The sequence below is a fragment of the Vidua macroura genome, chromosome 1 (genome assembly GCF_024509145.1).
Source record: "Vidua macroura isolate BioBank_ID:100142 chromosome 1, ASM2450914v1, whole genome shotgun sequence".
Lineage (NCBI taxonomy): Eukaryota > Metazoa > Chordata > Aves > Passeriformes > Viduidae > Vidua > Vidua macroura.
This window is the reverse complement of record NC_071571.1, coordinates 21,156,483-21,174,250: the sequence shown is the minus strand read 5'-3', so window position 1 is coordinate 21,174,250 and position 17,768 is coordinate 21,156,483. Positions and strand designations below refer to the sequence as shown.

General features: G+C 37.4%; 1 protein-coding gene across 1 annotated transcript in view; it reads right to left on the bottom strand.

Annotated features, from left to right (window-relative positions):
* ITGA8 (integrin subunit alpha 8) overlaps positions 1 to 17,768 on the bottom strand; it is a 111,007-nt gene that overhangs the window by 15,273 nt on the left and 77,966 nt on the right. The window contains exons 26-27 of the mRNA XM_053988978.1: positions 13,093 to 13,218; positions 10,253 to 10,366 (exon numbers count right to left, since the gene is read on the bottom strand). Coding sequence (XP_053844953.1) covers positions 10,253 to 10,366; positions 13,093 to 13,218 — 240 coding nt within the window. The remainder of the gene's footprint in view (positions 1 to 10,252; positions 10,367 to 13,092; positions 13,219 to 17,768) is intronic.

Genomic DNA, 17,768 nt, shown 5'->3' with positions numbered 1-17,768 from the left:
GGCAGCGCTCTTCCTAATGCAGCCCAAGAGGTTGTTGACTTTCTTTTCTGCAATGGCACACACAGTGGGCTCATCTTGAACTCTGCATCCCACAGTACTCCAAGATCCTTTGCTAGAACACTGCCTTCCTGGTTGGTTGAAATGATCCTATGTACTGGCACATAGGATTATTCCTCTTGTGGTACAGCACTTTGCATTTCCCTTTGTCAAAATTTATGAAATTCCTGCCAACTCACTTCTCCAGCCTGTTGAGGTTCTTCTGAAGGGCAGTACAAACAACTGCTATATCAACCACTCCTGCCACTTCATTTCCATCTGCAAATTATCAGGCCATCAGGTTGGTAAGCATGATATCCCTTTTGTAAATCCACACTGACAGCTTCCAATCATCTTCCTGTCCTTGAGATGTTTGCAAATGGCTTCCACTTTTCTCCATCACCTTCTCAAGGATTGAAATAAGGCTGACTGACCTATAGTTCTCTGAATCCTCCTTGAAGACAAGTGTTACCATTTGCTTTCTTGCAGTTTTCAGGAACTCTCCCCAGTCAACATGAACTTTCAAAGATAATTGAGAAAAGTCTCATATTCTCATTGCCCTCCCTCAGGACTTCTATGTGTATTCCATCAGGTTTTTTGGACTTCTGTATGTCCATTTTGTTAAAATGTTCCCTTATCCTTACATCTCTCTGCTGAAGATAAATGTTGATAGCTGCAAGTTTCCTCTCTGGTTGCAGAGATCTTGGTTTACTCTATGCAGATTTTCCCAGTAAAGACAAAAGTGATGGAGGGAGGCCTTGGGTAACTCAGCCTTTTCTATGTCACATTCAGGAGAAGATCCATATTTTCCTCAGTCTTCTTTTGGCTGCTGATATTCTTATAGAAGCCTCCTTAATGCCCTTTAAATCCCTTGCTAGGATTAGGTGCTGGTGGGCTTCTACTTTCCAAACTCTGTCCCTGCATTCTCAGACACTCTCTACATTCTTTATCCAACCCCTGCCCTGGGTCAACTGACTCTGCTTCCACCTCTTCTATGTTTCACAGAATCATAGAATCATAAAGATTGGAGAAGACCTCCAAGATGATTGAGTCTGACCTTTAACCTATCACCATTTTTGTATGTCTGGATTGTACCAAGATGGTAAAACTCCACTTGTCAGGATGGACAGTTCTTGAGCTTAAAGGATGATGATCCTGGAGAATCAGTAGTTCTTCTGGACTTCTCTTTTTTTTCGGATAATCTCCCATGGACTTCTTCCAAACAGATCCTGTAAAGGGTGTTCTCCTGAGCTCCAGGGTTGTAGTTCTGGTATTTGCCTTGTCCATTCAGTCTCCTTTTAAAAAACTAATTTTCTCTGCAAATATGTGAGGGTGATAAAAAGCCAGCACATTTATTGCCTTCTGGAACTAATTTGGCTATGCCATAATTTTGTTGTTTTAAAATATTGAGAGCAGCTGAATGGTTATTATCAGAAAATTCAACCTCTCCTTGGGGCCTATACTAGGAAAGAACAATACTAAAAAATCTGTCTCAAAGAACTACACAGGCATAGTCAAATCAGCTGCTTAGATAGAGAATATCTAAGCATGAAATGGGAAAGACAGCATCAAATGGAAAACTATTCCAAAAGGAACTACCAATATCTATCTATTTCTATCAATAGTGTTTGAAAAATTAAGCTTGGTAAATAAGTAGTTTTATAAACATTCATGGTGCAGAACATCTATGAGGTGATATTCAGAAAAATAACTTTTCCTTATCACATTAATTATTTTCCATTTCCAGACTCAAGACATTTTTCATATTTTATTCTTCAGCTCTAGATTCCTTCTCACACAAAATCTCAGCATGTTTCTGTGGGTGTGCATTCAGAAAAAAAGACTTATATTTTCAATCCTAAGCAATTAATATCAAGCAGGATTCTGGATATAAATCATATGATTATATGATTTATAAACGTAATCTGTAATGGAGAGAGCAGAATATGTTATTGAAGAAGTAGACATTAGACATTCAGCTGGATTGGCTAAAGTACAGTAAAGGCATTAGCTCTCTTGAAGCCTCCTATAAAGGAAACAGCACTAATGGAAAAATAAAACCTTTCACCTACTATACATGGCTTATTTCATTTTCAGCTTATATCAGCAACAAGAACATCAGAGGAGGGTACTTCCTGTGGATTAATGCTTGGCTCGGGTTAATAAGCTTGGGTTGTGACCACAGCTATCAACTCGCCTCAACCCTTGATTAGGCTCCTGGAAATGCTGGAATACAGGAATGGAGACTATAAAAGACTAGAAAATATTTTCCTGCATTTACAGAATTATGTGTTTGTGGCAAAGGACTTGAAAACAATGACTGTGGTCAACACTGGTTGCAAACAGGATTCTTGTACTAACACCTCTGAGATACAAGCAGCTGTCTTTCCTACAGCCTTTTTTATAATTCTCAAGCCAATTGTAAGAATCAGCATTTCTTTACCATATCATTTTTTAAATAGCACATGTTTAAATATTCAGTATTTACTGGAAGCTGCAGGACTTGTGGTTTGAAATTCAAGCTGAGGACTTAGTCTTGGCTCAGAGGAAGGAGAAGAAAGAATCTGGTATTTGTGTCAGTGCTTAATGACCAACAGTAGAGAGTCCAGCCCTAACTACACTGGTCTTTTGTGGTTCCCCTTGTGTTAGAACAAGTAGAACCTGATCTTGTGCTTGTTGCTGAGGTAGTAGTTTGCAATATTCTGGGAAGCAGGCAAAACATGGCCATCCCCTGTGGTGCCTGGGTGGCAGATCCTGATGATGTATTTATTAAAGCTTCTCTCTCTCTACATGCTTTTGTTTCACAAATAGATTTTTGAACTGAAGCCTTTGTTTTCTTTAAAAGTTGCAAGACAAAAGAGAAGCCAGAAATAAAGGAAAGTGTTCTCAATAAATATTCAGTGCAGTGTTTTCCTACATACAAATGAGACCAAAATAATGTGAGAACTGATGGAAAATCTTTGACAATTTTAAAGACAGTTCTCCAGGCTCCAGTGGAATGCTGGTGCTTTCTGCAGGAAGCTCAAGAACAGACCTGCTAACCTCCCCTCCCCAAACCATCTCTTAGGCATGTGGGCATCCTGGTCAGAGAGCACACTGAAATGCAGGGACAGATCTGGATCCCAGGGAGCTATACTGAGAGTAGGAGGAACAAAATCTTTATCAGCTTGAAGACTGGCAGATCATTGCTGTTCTGCAGGTTTGAAGAGTTCAGCTACTGGAGGGAGTCCCCAGAATGACTCTGCTTCATTGCCTTTATGAAGAATTGTTCAGGCTCTTGGAAATGCTTTTTTTTTCCTGCTTAGATGTAGCCCAGTGAAGTCTCCTTAGCTGAAATGCACATACTTCCCCTGTGGCAAGCTGCATGCTGTGGAGGTATTTTCACCCCAAGAACGTATGACTTCTGCACACGGAGTTCAGTGCTGTTACAACAGTATAGCCCCTGCTTGATTAAACTTTGTTTCCCTTTGTATCTGCTGGAGTCTGGCACAATTTAAAGACAGGAGGGAAAGCAATACCTTTTAAATACATGCTTTGGGAATTCATTAGCCTGTTTCTTTGACCAATACCTCCCAAAACCCGAACTGCTGCCAATAAAGTAGCTTAAGTAAATGCTAAGAGTAGAGCTCATACAACTACTTCTTCTTAATAATTTGCTTAATCTGTACACATGGTAAAAAGTATTTGTGCTATTTGTAGCGAGAGGATATCTCCACCTAAATAAAGCTGTGACCAAAGACAATACTCTGAAAATCAACACATCCTTCTCTTTATCATTATATTCTTAGACTTCACATATTGTATTTTTTACATTCATTTTGACAGCAAATTTTAACTTATAATAGAGACAGCTATTTTGTTGTGATTCCAGAAGACTTCAATATACAGATTATAATGGTTATCTATCTAAGATGTTTATTTCTTCATATACCTAACATTACCTATACTGTAGCACATCAAGATATGTTCTGCTCTTGTTAACATTGTTTTTAAATAAAAACATTGCTTTTAAATAAAAATGAATGACAACAAAACTAGCCCATACCCAAAAGACTCCCAGTTAGTTCAGCCCCATGCAAATGTCTCTTTCTTTCTAGCTTTCATTCCACATAAACAATCAAATCCAGTATAATGTAGTACTTTTGGCCACAACCAAAGCTTTGGGTTTTACTAATTTTGTTTTTTCAAATAACAACAGTGTTTTGATGCAACTGAAAATGTTGTTGATGACTTCCTCCTTTTGCTATTACCTTGCCTAGAGAACTTCTACCACACTAAAGAGGCTCTGAGTTCATCAGTAATAAAATACAGAGATTCTCAACAGAATTTCTCATTGGAAGGTGCACTCTAACTGTGGTGACAGCTCCAGGTTCCAGGCAATGAAGGCAAAGGTGAGAGGATGTCAGGACTGGGACAACTTGTAGTTGATGGTCCAAACAAACATGGTATTACATCATGGTCTTCCTCTTTTTCTATACCCTTTCAGACCTCTCAATTTCTTTTTATATCCTTGGTGCAGCTTCAGCAGAAGGGAACACCATCATTTTATAAAACAGGGATGTGGGGCCTCTCAAGCTGAGTTTGAGTTGAATTTGTGTCTTCCAGTCCTGAATTCTCTAATCATTGGACTGCCAGCTCTTGCTTCTGGCAATTAATATGGAATAAACCAAGTCCTCTTCAAGTCTTTCATCTAGTTCTATAGGAGCCTTCTAAACAATTTTTTAGATTCTTTATTCAGAGAGGGTGGACATATTTCTGCTAAATACTTATTTGGGTGCCTATCCTCCTGATAAGGAATAGCCCTCATGCACCAACCTGATGGCTAATGCAAGTAACTTTGTCTGAGGTATCTCATTTTCTCCATGTGTTGAACAAAGATCTGACATATTTAGCTTCAGGTTTTGGATACCAGTCAGGCAGTTAAGATAAGAGTGTTGCAGCATACATCACTGTTAATATGTCAAGCATCTATTTCCATTTTTAGGCATCTAAAAAGAAACAGGATCAGTGCGCATTCAGAAACATTGTAATAATGAGAATTTAACAGAGAAGCCAAAATATGACTTTGGATACAAAGAGAGCATCCAAATATATTGGTGTTTCTCTTGCTTTTCAACTTTTTCTGATTAAAACTAGATTTTTCTCCCTTCTAACTATTAAAGTTCATGAGATCAGGAGTGACAAATTCACATATCTGGGACTGTCAAAAAGTAAAGAGAGAAACAATACAATTATACTCAGTAACATTAAAAAGAAAATACAATAAACTTCAAACTTCTTGGGAACCTTACATACCCTCTGTGGTTTTGTACATTGCTGCCTCCCCTAGCTCTCCCAGAAGGAGATTTGTATCATTATGAGAAATTTTCAGTACAGGATGAAACAGTAGCTAAGAATGCGCTGAGTTCCATATCCCACAATGTTATAAGTTCCAAAGAGCTTGGAGACTGAAGGTTGTAACAAATCAGACAGATTATACAGATTCACCACTTAGAAATGCATTTTCAAAACAGATGTTTTACAAGCCAACTCTGAATCTTACACTAAAAAGTACCCATATATGCAAAGAATACTGGGCCAGATCCCATTGGGTGTCCCTCAGATGACTCAGAAATATGACTACACAAATGGGGACATAATGGAGCCCCATCAGAACCCAATGTAACGTAACCATGTAAGGTTGTTTCTGTTTTGAATGAATCAGGCTATCATTTGCCTGATCAGCAAGTCTGAATCTGAAAGTCAGCTTTACTAGAGAGTTCATATTTACAGCCAGACTTTGAAGTTAATCCAAAAAAGTATGTGATTCTTCTTGGCCTTTGCACAATGTCTGGCTCTGTCTTTGTTGGCTGGTTGGGAAATTTGGGCTGCTTTATTTATTCAAACATGTCTAATCACTGCACGTCATTTAACTGTTATTTGTTATGGGAGTTTGGGTTTTAAGGTTACAGGTTACAACTGTCAAGAGACAAAAGGGTCAGCTGTTGTCAGTTAAACTAAGTGGAAGAGGAAGGAGTCACTCAATACATGACAGTTCTTTTGTGGCAACAAAATACACATGTTTGCCCATATAACTTCAATGAAAAACATTAATTATTTCATACTAGCATAAATCAATCACTTCCTATAAAATCCTTCTCAGGTTTGCATTAGCATATCTATAAGAAGAAAAAACATCCTGACACTGTGTTCTTGGCTTTAATGAGCACAAACATTTTCTTCTGCAAATCATCATGTCTTCATTTAGATTATAACACAGTTGAGGAATGTTGTATGTCACCACTGTTCTGATTTCTTTGGCATATGAAAACTTTTACATTAACTTTTACATAAAATGCAATGCTTCTCTGGAGACTTTTATCCTAAGTTTTTTTACAAAAGCATGACAGTGGGGTTCAGTCTGGCCCTTGAACAGTCCTTCCTTGTTCACAATCATCTCATCCTGATTATTTTAACTGCATTTTAATCCTCAGTTTGACTCTACATATTTCAGCCTAGTTAACAACGGTTGCAGACTTACTAAGAGCAGATTATACCCTTTTTAGGAAAATAATTATGTTCTACAGTCTTTTATGGTGACTGTTGTGTAACTGTTAATTTTAAAAGGGGCTGTGAAAAAGGGATCTGTTTTGAGATGAGTTGAAGGAAGACAACCAGACCCTAGGACACTATTTATTGTCTTCAACTTTGCATGTGAAATAGGGATCATGTTATTCTGGCAGCTAATTAGACATAAATGGGATGATGCAACAGTTCTCTGGGTACTACCTATTCCTACTTAGGAAAAAAATCTGTTGCTTTGAGTGGAGTTTTTCTGATTCTTAACAAGACTTGCAAATTACTATTCAAAGGACACAGAAATGTTTACAGGGAAAAGGTAAAATCACAGCCCATAAAAAGTCTTGTTTAATAGCAAGGGTATGTAAGGCCAGTAGAGTAATATGGTAAGAGTGTTTTCCACTAGGTCTTTCCACCCAGTGCATCTACAGGATGGCTCACCCTTGTCCCTGCCACAAGCTGGTATAACACTCCATCCCTGCCTGGAGCTCACTGAGTGAAGGGAGGTGCTGGCAAAGGAAGCAGGATTTATTAAGGAGCAAGGAGGAGCTAAAGGGATTTCAGCACTGGCATTGCCTGATGTGTCTGCACACACCCATGTCCCAAGGCCCTTCTCCCCATCCAGATCAGAGGGAGAGATGTTTCAAACCAGCTGGATAATGCATCCTCTGAAGATACCTTTCTGTCTTGTCACTGTCTACAGAGATAGCAACCAGCTTTGGCATCTAACTTTCAGATTGCTAAAATTTCATAAAATGAGTTCCACTGCTCTTGCATTAAATGTGCCACTGAATTTCATGCAGTTATATTTGTTCTGAACCTAAGTCAGGCTAACTAAGGTTACGTCCCAGAAAAAGATTCTGGTTTTACTAAGCATTATCGAAAAAAAGGAGATTTTGTGTCTTCTGTAACTAGTTTATTTCAATTGTTACACATCTTCTGTCACAGCCAAAAAACTCAGAGAAACTGCTTCTCATTATTTTTTTTAACTTTAATCTCTTACAGATATTTCTTGATATATACAAACTAGACTTAGGAAAATACTAATGAGGCTAATTTCCACTAAAATAGCTGTAAATAGCCTAGAAATTTCATCTGAAGACCTGTGCACAGGATTTTTTCACAAGACCTTATTTTTGGCCCTTACAGAGTTAATTATATTTCACCAGCAGAATGATGAGAAAGACTTGACTGGATCTGGAGTACATCAGGCTCAGCTCCCAGTAAGGAAGGTAGCTAAGGGAGCTTTATCTTCTGCTTGGTGAAGAAAAAGATGAAGATCCTCTGTGTTATTGCTTGCCCACTGCAGTGCTCAAAATTGTCACACATTGTTCCAGTCAAGGATAATATCTCTGCCTCTCTGCCTGTCTCTGTGTGTTAGGAACAGAGAACCAGTGCAGTGAAGTTCTTACCTGAACTTAACAGGGACTAGCCTGTGTGGGCTTGTCCAGCAGTCTCTTAATGGAATTGGAAAAAAATGGAATCAAATGCCCATTCTATTTCCCAACAGATATGTTTCTTCTGTAGCTGTAGTAATGCTTACATACTGGTACTTTCTGTCCTTTGCAAAAGCTTGCACCAAACTATGCCCATGCAGATTCCCAGATTTGAAAGAGATATCCAAGCTATCATGCTTTTGGGCTTAAATTTGAACCAGACCTTGCCTTTTTTTTTTGCACTAGCAGATGACTCACTCAGCAAACCTAAATGAGGTACATCCAGTCTACAGCATCTAGACATACCTAACATCTTTAAAATATGCTTCCTCTTAAAAGCATTTCATTTGTGTTAATGGAACTGAAGAAAGGATATGAAAGTTTCTTGGGGTTGATTGCTCATAGAAAGAAAACGCACTGACAAATCAGGAATTAGTTCACTTAGTATCTGAAAGGATGTCCTTTATTACTGAGGGAGACAGAAATATTTTTTCTTCAAGCAAGGCCAGTGAGGACAGAACTTAAGTGCTCTTCAGTCACAGTGGTCCTATAACAGCTTTTGGAGAAGAAACACAGTATGTGACCTGGCCTCCTGACAGATAGGTAGAGAAACCTTTCAAGTCATCCTTTCAAGTAACCATTGCCATAGTCCTGTACACCAAGAGAGACCAATGACCTCCCAGAAGCTTGCACCCATTATGGATTTGGTTAGCTACTGAGCTGGCATTCAGCTTTCTGGAAATATTATCCTATCTGCTCTCATTTCTCCAGGAAAGCAAGTGAGGATTAATTTCTTCTGTCTACTTCCATATTTGAGGGAAAGGAGAAATTGACTTCAAAGGCATGAGGAGATTAATTTAAAGTTGTAAATTGAAGATCCTCAATTCTTTTCTTGCTAGGGTAAGAGGTCCCTTGAACATAAAGAATTCTTCTCCTAGAGCTATAGGGAACAAAGGAAGATTCTTGCATTCCAGACAGAAAGACTGGGGAATTCTAAATTCCTTGGGAAAGAAGCCATTAATAAATCAGCTTGATCAAGACAGGAGATGCATGTATTTCTCAAAAACAGCAAATGGAATTATAAATTTCTTAGGGTATTTTCCAGTGTTAAAGGTATGACAACTGCATAGTAAATACAGACACACAGCCAGCTGTGAGGTAACAGCTCACAGTAAAATCCCTCTGCCTTACAAAATCATAGAATAATTTGGATTGGAAGAGAACTTTAAAAGTCATCTGCCATAAGCCTGGACATCTTCAATTAGTCCAAGCTGCTCAAGAGCCCAATCTGGCCTTGAATGTTTCCAGGGATGAGGCATCTGCCACCTCTCTGGGCAACCTGTTCCAGCATTTCACCACCCTCATTTTGAAACACTTCTTTCTCACATGTAATCTAAATAGATCCTCCTTTAGTTGAAAACCATTACCCCTTGTCCTATTGCAACATGCCCTGCTAAAAGATTTGTTCCCATCTTTCTCAGAAGACCCCTTTAGGTACTGGAAGGTGCTAAAATCTCTTCCTGTAGCCTTTTCTTCTCCAGGCTGAACAACCCCAGCTCTCTCAGCCTTTCCTCACAGAAGTGTTTTATTCTTCCAGTCATCTTTGTGGCCCTTCTCTGCACTCACTCCAATAGGTCCCCTTATGCAGTGTGAATAGAGTCCTGAGAGCAGAAGTTGGAAACACAAGAATTTGCAAAGAGAAGTTTTATTTTTTTCCATCATTCACTCTGTCCCTTCTTTTAGTAGTAAGACAGACTGTCACTACATGAGTGTCATGTATCATATGAGCTTGGTGCATACTACTCTTCCCTAGATTAATAGAGAATGAATAACAATGAATTTTTAATCTGGACATAGTGTACATGATACACTGTTTGGCTCCAAGAAAAACCTTCCATTGGGAAAGGGGTTATAAATGCAGAACATTTGGGTCAGTCCAGGAAAGCAGAAACAAAATGAGGAAAGGTACTTAAAAGTAATCTTTGAAACTTTAAGTAGGGTTCAGGACATAAATTTGAGAAGGAGTGATAGGAAGAAAAAGAAAAGTAAGCAGCATCCAAAAAACCTGGACACAAACCAGTGAGATGTTATCTTCAAAGAATGTTATTAACAAAAAGTATTTACTTTTGCCCCACTTAATTTAATAATTTTTATTTTTAAATATCTGCTCAAATAAACTATATTTTTATATGTGTATAGAAACAGATGTTTGTGTGCATTACCTCCAGGAATGTTTGTGCCCAGAGCCGGGACCTGATCTTTAGTGCCGCACTCTTTCCTCTTTCCAGCTGTCCCACAGTGCACGCAATTAAGACACACTTCACATTTGTACAGTTCTGAGCAAAAAATAAAGGGAAGTCATACTTATGCTTTGAAAACAAAATAATTTTTGAATGCTATAAATAAGCAAAAACAAACCAACTTTTCCTTAGAGAGCTAAATAGTCTGAAATCAGTAATTCCATCTAATATACATGAGTCATTGTGATAACTCTAAACCAAGGAGCAGATTCTTTTTGAATCACCCATGAATATAAACACCTACCTATAGTAAAGAAAATAAAAGTAATAATTTTCAACCGTGTCTGCTTAGAAGAACTCTTAAAAAATGTCCAGGCACTTACCAATCCTTTGAAGCATGTGCTTTTTCCTCACCTATCAATCATTTTATGATTTCAACACTTTTTTTTTTCCTGTTCTCTATGCATTAAGTGTTTATTTGTATTGCTAAAAGTTTCCCCTTTTCTAACTCTCCTGGTTTTCCCACTAATATTTACATCATAGCAGCCAGAACATTTGCTGAGATTCATTAGTTGCTTTACTTGAAACTTATTGTCCATGAAACGTTCCTGATGAGCAGTGATTCTGGCTCATACACAAGGTTGAAAGCAAAAGCCAAGCCTTGCAACTCCAAACTATATACTCCTGAAGTCTGCCAGAAGAATGTCACACTAAAGGTTAAAAGCTGACTGGAAGCCACTGAAGGGAATGAACAGAGTCTCATGGGGTAACCACAGGAATTATGTGGTTGTTTAGGGCATAAAAAGGAAAAATGATCTCATAAAAAATGATTAAATGTTTGTGGAAAAAATAAAAAAATTTGTATATACAAATGGGTTTTTTATCTGAAAAATTTTGTTTGACTCAGGGGAAGGCTGAGGTTTTAATTGATTCCTCTTTTTAAAGCAAAGCAGAGAATCCCTCCCATGACAGAAGGCCTTGTGACCTCAAAAGCAAAGCTAAGTTTTCAAAAGTAAGTATATTCCCTACTGAGAGTGAAAATGCACTACCAATACCCAGTCTTCAGGAAATGGGATGATGATGCATGGAACAGATCTGAAAACACCCTTAAGGAATCCTGTATCTTCATAGACAGCTTTCCTCACAAATCTCTGTCTTATTAGAGGATAAGCAGAAGCTGTATGCTTAATTGCTGCTTTCTATATCTGACTGAAAATGAAACTGTAAACCCTGGAGCTTGCAAAAGTATCTATTTATTTGGCTTTAAACATCCTCCAAACAGATTTATTTATTTTGCAGGAAGGAGAAGACTTGTTTTCATTAATCATAGTGGTCAAAAACACACATTAGCAAAACAAATCATTAGGATGCAAAAAAGTCTACTTTTGGCAGACATTTTAGGACCTGAACACATATTTCTGTTTTTCTTAATAATGCATTTAGCCTGCAGTGATTTTCAGAACATAACATTGGAACTAATGGAAAAGAAATCAAATATTTAATCAACAGTATAAATAGAATAAGAGGTTCTCAGAACATTTTGTCTCTCTGGGAAGACACTTTGATGAAAATAACTTAAAATTTCTAAAAAAAAAAAGACAATTTTGAACAAAGATTGGCCAATCAGTCTTTTCCATAGAAACATTAATTTTCCATGTATACTTCCAATGTGTCAAATAAAATAAAAAAAAATATGCCTCAGCAGTAACTAATGCTGAAGGCATTAGTATTGTGATACCTTCTAACTGAAACAATGACATTGCTTTTCTATGTTCACCTTGGAAAAGTCTTTCTTTATATCCAGGGTAAGCACTGCACCCAATCCCATCCTAATTTGTGCTGATCAACAGCATATTTTACTAGAAGAATGCTCATCAAAGTGCCAATTTCATATTACTGAGTACCCCACTAAATATGTTTGATCCATCTACATCAAGCAGCTGAAAAGTCCCTGCTTCATATTTTAAGTTGCAAACACAGTGCATACTTCAGAACTTTGTTAACCACTTCCAGTTGCTGCAGTCATTTTTATGTTGGCAGCCTATGAGCTTAGTAACTCAGAAAGATGACTGAAAATTAAGATATCACTGAAGAATGGATTAAGTGTTCTGTGATATTGACTGGTATGCCTTTGAAAGTCCTGCATTTTTCCTTCAGACCCAGTGGAATTGGATTCTTCCTAGGGTATTGGGCTGGCGAAAGTGATTATTGCTTAAAATGGGTTAAACTCTGATTTTGTTCTTAATAACATTACAGTTTTCATTACTTTCAGATTCTATCTTCTTCCTGTTATAAAAATTGCCAAATTAACTTTCAGAAGCAATAATTATTCTCTTAGTCCAGAACACTTAAGTTGGTGAGGTTCTTTGCTTCCAAATTCTATTGAGGTCAAGGAATTCAAGCATGAGTTTGCAGTAAAGAGCTTAATAAAAGACTGGACAGCATAAAAGAAACTCTGCCCAAGGTTCATAAAAATAGATGGAAAGCACTGACTGTGAATCCCTTGACTGATCTCAAGGTCACCGTGTTCGCACACTGCCTTTAGGCAAAGGCAGGTGACACCTACAGGGCTGAAGTATGCTAAGGATGGCACTTTGAACGCAGGAGTGGAAAAAACTTCTGGAAATACAGCCAAGTCCAAATACTCAGGTACCAGACTGTCTCATCAGAACTATTTTCCTAAGAGAGACAGCATTGCTTTTGCTCCAGCATTGTCTGGATTGTTAAAAATACAGTGACCTGTCCCATTTGCCTTGCCTGTGGTATTGTAGAGTCCCACCTTTCCCTGCACGGTCCCAGCATACAGCTTTTAGATAGCTCACCAATATTTTTGCAGAGTTTTTCCTGTAAGGTTCTGCCACTGCGACATCCCTTCTCCTGATGTAATGAGAAATTGTGGAATTATATAAAAAAGCAGCAAGTTCAGGAGTGTCTTCTGGAACAGTAAACTGCAAAGAGAGAAATGAGAATGGTAATGTCATACGCATGCAAATATTCTAACAGATTTGTTCCTGTCTCAGAGGTCTTGAATTTTTGATTAAAACTGTTTTTTCAATTGGACAGCACAATCATGAGAATACTTTATCTTCAACTAGGAGCGTGATGAGTAATAGCACAGCAAAATATTGCTCAGATATAGGAATTACAGAAGCCAACATTTTTTTCCACTTTTTACTGGTGTCACTTTTGTTGCTTTACTTAATTTTGTTAGACTCTCGGGGGCAAATACTGATATATACAACAGGATAAATACAGAGTTGTTGCACAGTAGTTTAGTCATTAGTTCAGATCAGAATCCGCCTAATAAAATATAATGATTTTACCAATTTTAGAAAAAAAAGGAAGTCTGACTTCAAACAACAACATTTTTGATCATATAAAAAATATGCTACAGACTTGTTTTGGTAACAGCTCAACTCTGTATAATGCAACAGCTTCTTCATTTAAATCTCACATTAAAATGTATTCACTTCAGCTTTATATTTACAGATTTTTGTTCTCCAATTAAAAACTACTTTTTGTTGGCAGTTTGTCTTTAATTTCTATACAGGGCATTTATGGCTTTTTTTATGAAGCCTCAAATAACTCCTGGAGCCAACTGCTACAGTAGGAAAGATAAATTTTAATTAATGACAATCTAATCATGTAAAATCGCAATAAAATATACATGGAAGTTTTCAGTAATAACTCAACAGGAACTCAACTGAACATAGCCAAAGCTATTTCTTAAGGACATCAGATTATAAAGTGCTACATCAGATCCTTCTTGTCAGTTCCTTTAACCTCTGAACACAAAATATCTTAAAGAAATTCCTAAAGAAAATGTTTGTAATTGTAATAATGTTGTTAATTGTAATATGCTTGTAATTGTAATAAATGTTGAAAGAGAATAGCTATGAACACACAAAACCTTCCACACATTAGTGCTGTGTAGTACTAGATTTGGAAAATTGGTGTAATATATCTGATTAAAATTGTAATGCTATAAATAGAACATAAACATTTGACATTGTCTGAGATCTTCAGTCAAAAGCATCCTACAAAGTGAAAGATATTGTAATTCATTAACAAATGAAAACCCATTAAAAAAAAAAATCCTCTTTTTTTCCTTTTTTCTGTTGCTTCATGAGGTTAGCACTGTCTATTTGCAATAAGGGAACACGTAAGTAGCTAGTAAATCTCTCTCTCTCAATGTGGTAATGTGCAAATTCTCCTTCCGGAATTCTTTCACCAGCATATAGACTTCTTTAATGATGACAAATTAAAAAAACCCCACAATATACTAATGTGCCTGCAAAAAAGCCCTCGATATATGATCACATGGATATATATGTAGATCCCTTTGAATACCAGAGGATTTTCATATTCACATTTTTCTTTTTTCATAGATCCTAGAGTGTTAGCACCTTAGTAATTTGTTACAGCAAAGGTTCGAAAACAACCCTCTGCGGTTAAGACACATGTGTCTCCTGCAACCATTTAAAAGCATAATTTGTCCAGTGGCCCAGATGTCCAGGTTAAAGATATTATTTTATCCTTCTTGACCTGGTCACATGGAATTGCTCAACTGTATAATCTGTCTCTGTTGCTATTTTATATGCCATGCATTTAGCACAGTATCGTAGAGGATCACTCCCTCCCTTTAACGACAGTGGACTGTCTCAGTTTCCCCACCATGGAAAACTGTACTGCTTTCTTCTCCTGAGCATTATTACTTTGAGCAGGTTCCAGACCTCTCCAGTTCCCCACTTCTCATTTAATGTTTCACTTTTCTCGTTTTCTAACCAGGCAATAGCCTTTGCTGCATTTCTAACTCCATCAGAAATGCTCTGGAAGAGGACTTTTTTACACAAAGATTATACACATTATTTTACATACATTATATTATACTACATTATACATACATATATATATATATATATATATAAAAAATACAATATATATTATATGTTATATAATATAAATCTATTATATTACTAGATTATGCACAAAATTACACAAGAGGGGTTGGTGACCATTCAAGAGCAATGCATAGGATGGTATTACTTTGTCCCAAGACCAGGCCCTAAACACAGTAGTAGCAGTTTTGCAGCATGAGGAGACAATGCCTCTGGAAGAGGTTAGCTCCTGCCACTCATGTTGGTGGATGCACCTTATACATGTGGTGGATTTTTGTTGTTATTTCACTGCTTCCCTGACAGATGCCTCGCTCATGGTACTGCAGTGCTCAGCTATTGAGAATGCGCCATGTGTGTCTGTATATTCTACCACAGTGGTATTTATAGGTACAGGCTTCTTAAAAATGCTTTTTGCCATCAGTCTGGGAGAAAAAACAACTCATCAGGATTTTGTCTCAAGCCAGAAGGCAATCTAACTGAGCCCTTTTCTCACCACAGCTGCCTTTAGGAAGAGTAAGAAGGAAGTAAGAATGGGGCAGGCATACACAATACTCTCCTAATAACTTTCAGCTTCTGAATGTTTTCAGATCAGGGACTTCATTATCTATATAATGTTTGTGTTAATTTGCTAATCTTCACTGGACTTCTCTTTTGAGAATTTGTTTACTTTCCTCTTAGAATCATGTAAACTTTTAACCCTGACTACTTCCCTTTGGCCACAAATTCTAGACACCTGAGACTTGCCACCATGAACAGTCATTTCCTTTTGCTTGTTTTGAATCTGGCTCTCCAGGCTTCATTAGATGTTCCAGTGCCTGTGCAGGAAGAGGCAGAGAACAGTCAATCCACACCCACACTCTTCCTGCCACTACTCATTTTGAGGATCATATTTGTGCATAGTCACCTCTTTTTCCAGACTGAAGTGTTTGAGTTCTGAATGTCCTTAATGTACTGAGTTCTGAGTTCTTCTGCATTAGAATTCATTCCATATCTTTGTTGAGTACTTTTACTCCTTTTTGCACCTTTTTCAAGATTCATAATTTTATTATCCTTTCACATCCTTCACTGTCTTCATAGAAAGATAAGCTACAGAAAAGTTCCTAAACAAAAGTCTCCCCATGTGTGCATAGGTGTGACTTATCTTTGTGGACTAGACAACAAAGCTCAGATAGAACTTTTTTACAAGACAAGAAATTCAGCAGTGGGGAGGAATATACTGCTTTGATTGAAACAGAACAATCTGAGTAATTTCAAAGGGGAAATGCCTCAGTGCCCTAGGAGAGATAAGTTCAGATATCCAACAGAAGTCAGGCATTTAATGCCCTTAGCCTTATTTGGAAATTTGAGCTAAGCATCCCGTTGTTTATACGAAACTTGAAGAAGCCTGTCTCTGTGTCCTCTTGCCATCTGAAGCAATAGATAAGCATGACATATTTGAAACCTGATTTGTGTATTCATACTGTTCAATGCTTTGAAAAACTGAAATAAGGAAAGGATATTTAATTTCTTGCCATAAGAACTGTGCATCTAAAGCCATATTCTGCCACAACAAATGGATCATTATTACAGGAAAATTTCTCACAAGCTTCACAAGAATTTAGTCTTTTTAATGTAACAGATGCAATCATTATCAAGTAGGAGAAGGAAGAGCAAACTCCTTAAAAAATAAATTAAATTTAAAAATATACATTGCTTGAAAATGTCAGTAAGAATTGTGGCAGTATTCTACCCAGCTTAATTCAACCTTAAACAGAACACAGTGGCTAGGGTAGGAGAATGCTGAACTGATTTTCACATGCTTGCTGACCAGTGACTGTGATCTGTGATCTAATCAGTGACTTTGAGAAGCTAGGCTTGCAAGTGCAAATGCAGCACCTTAGCTTCTTCCCCCTCACCACTTTTGAAAAAGAGGTGAAAAATTAGGTAGAAAAGATATGTAGAAAAAATTCCCTGTCTCAAATCTTGCTGTGCTTTGGGTATAAACTGGACAGACATTTTCCGTCTTCTGTTTCCTATCACTCATTTGCTTTTTCTTTCTTTAAAGAACTAAATAAAAGAGTGGAATTCCAACTCCTCTTCGGTTTCCTGGGTGAAACACAAAACTCTAGCCATACTGTATTTGGTAGCCATCAATTTTTCTTTACTATTTTAAGTATATATTGTAGTTCTGTCTGTAGTTCTGTTCTGTCAAAGACTTGACTTGTAACTCCTTAGGTTGTGACCACTCCTCATCACTAGAAAGTTGTCTCCCCTTTCATTGAATATACTGAACTCAAACCCATTCTGGTATGCAAAAGATGCAGAGCATTTTTAGCACTTGGAATGCAGCTCTCCCTGAAAGATGTTTAACAGGCTACTGCTTAAACTTGAGAAGTGTTGTTGTTTACTCCAGAAATGTCTGGAATCAGTCATGCTTAATAAATTGGATATCTTGTTTTTGATGGGATAATTTGTAGAGCTGTGTTTTGCTTAATCTTGTGACTTCAAGCCAAACCAAGCTCTTTTGAGGGGATCTGCCATCACAAACATAGATCTTAAAACAGGAAATTGTCCAAGCAGCCAGGGATCAGGTTAGGAAAGCTAAAGCCCTAAGAGAATTA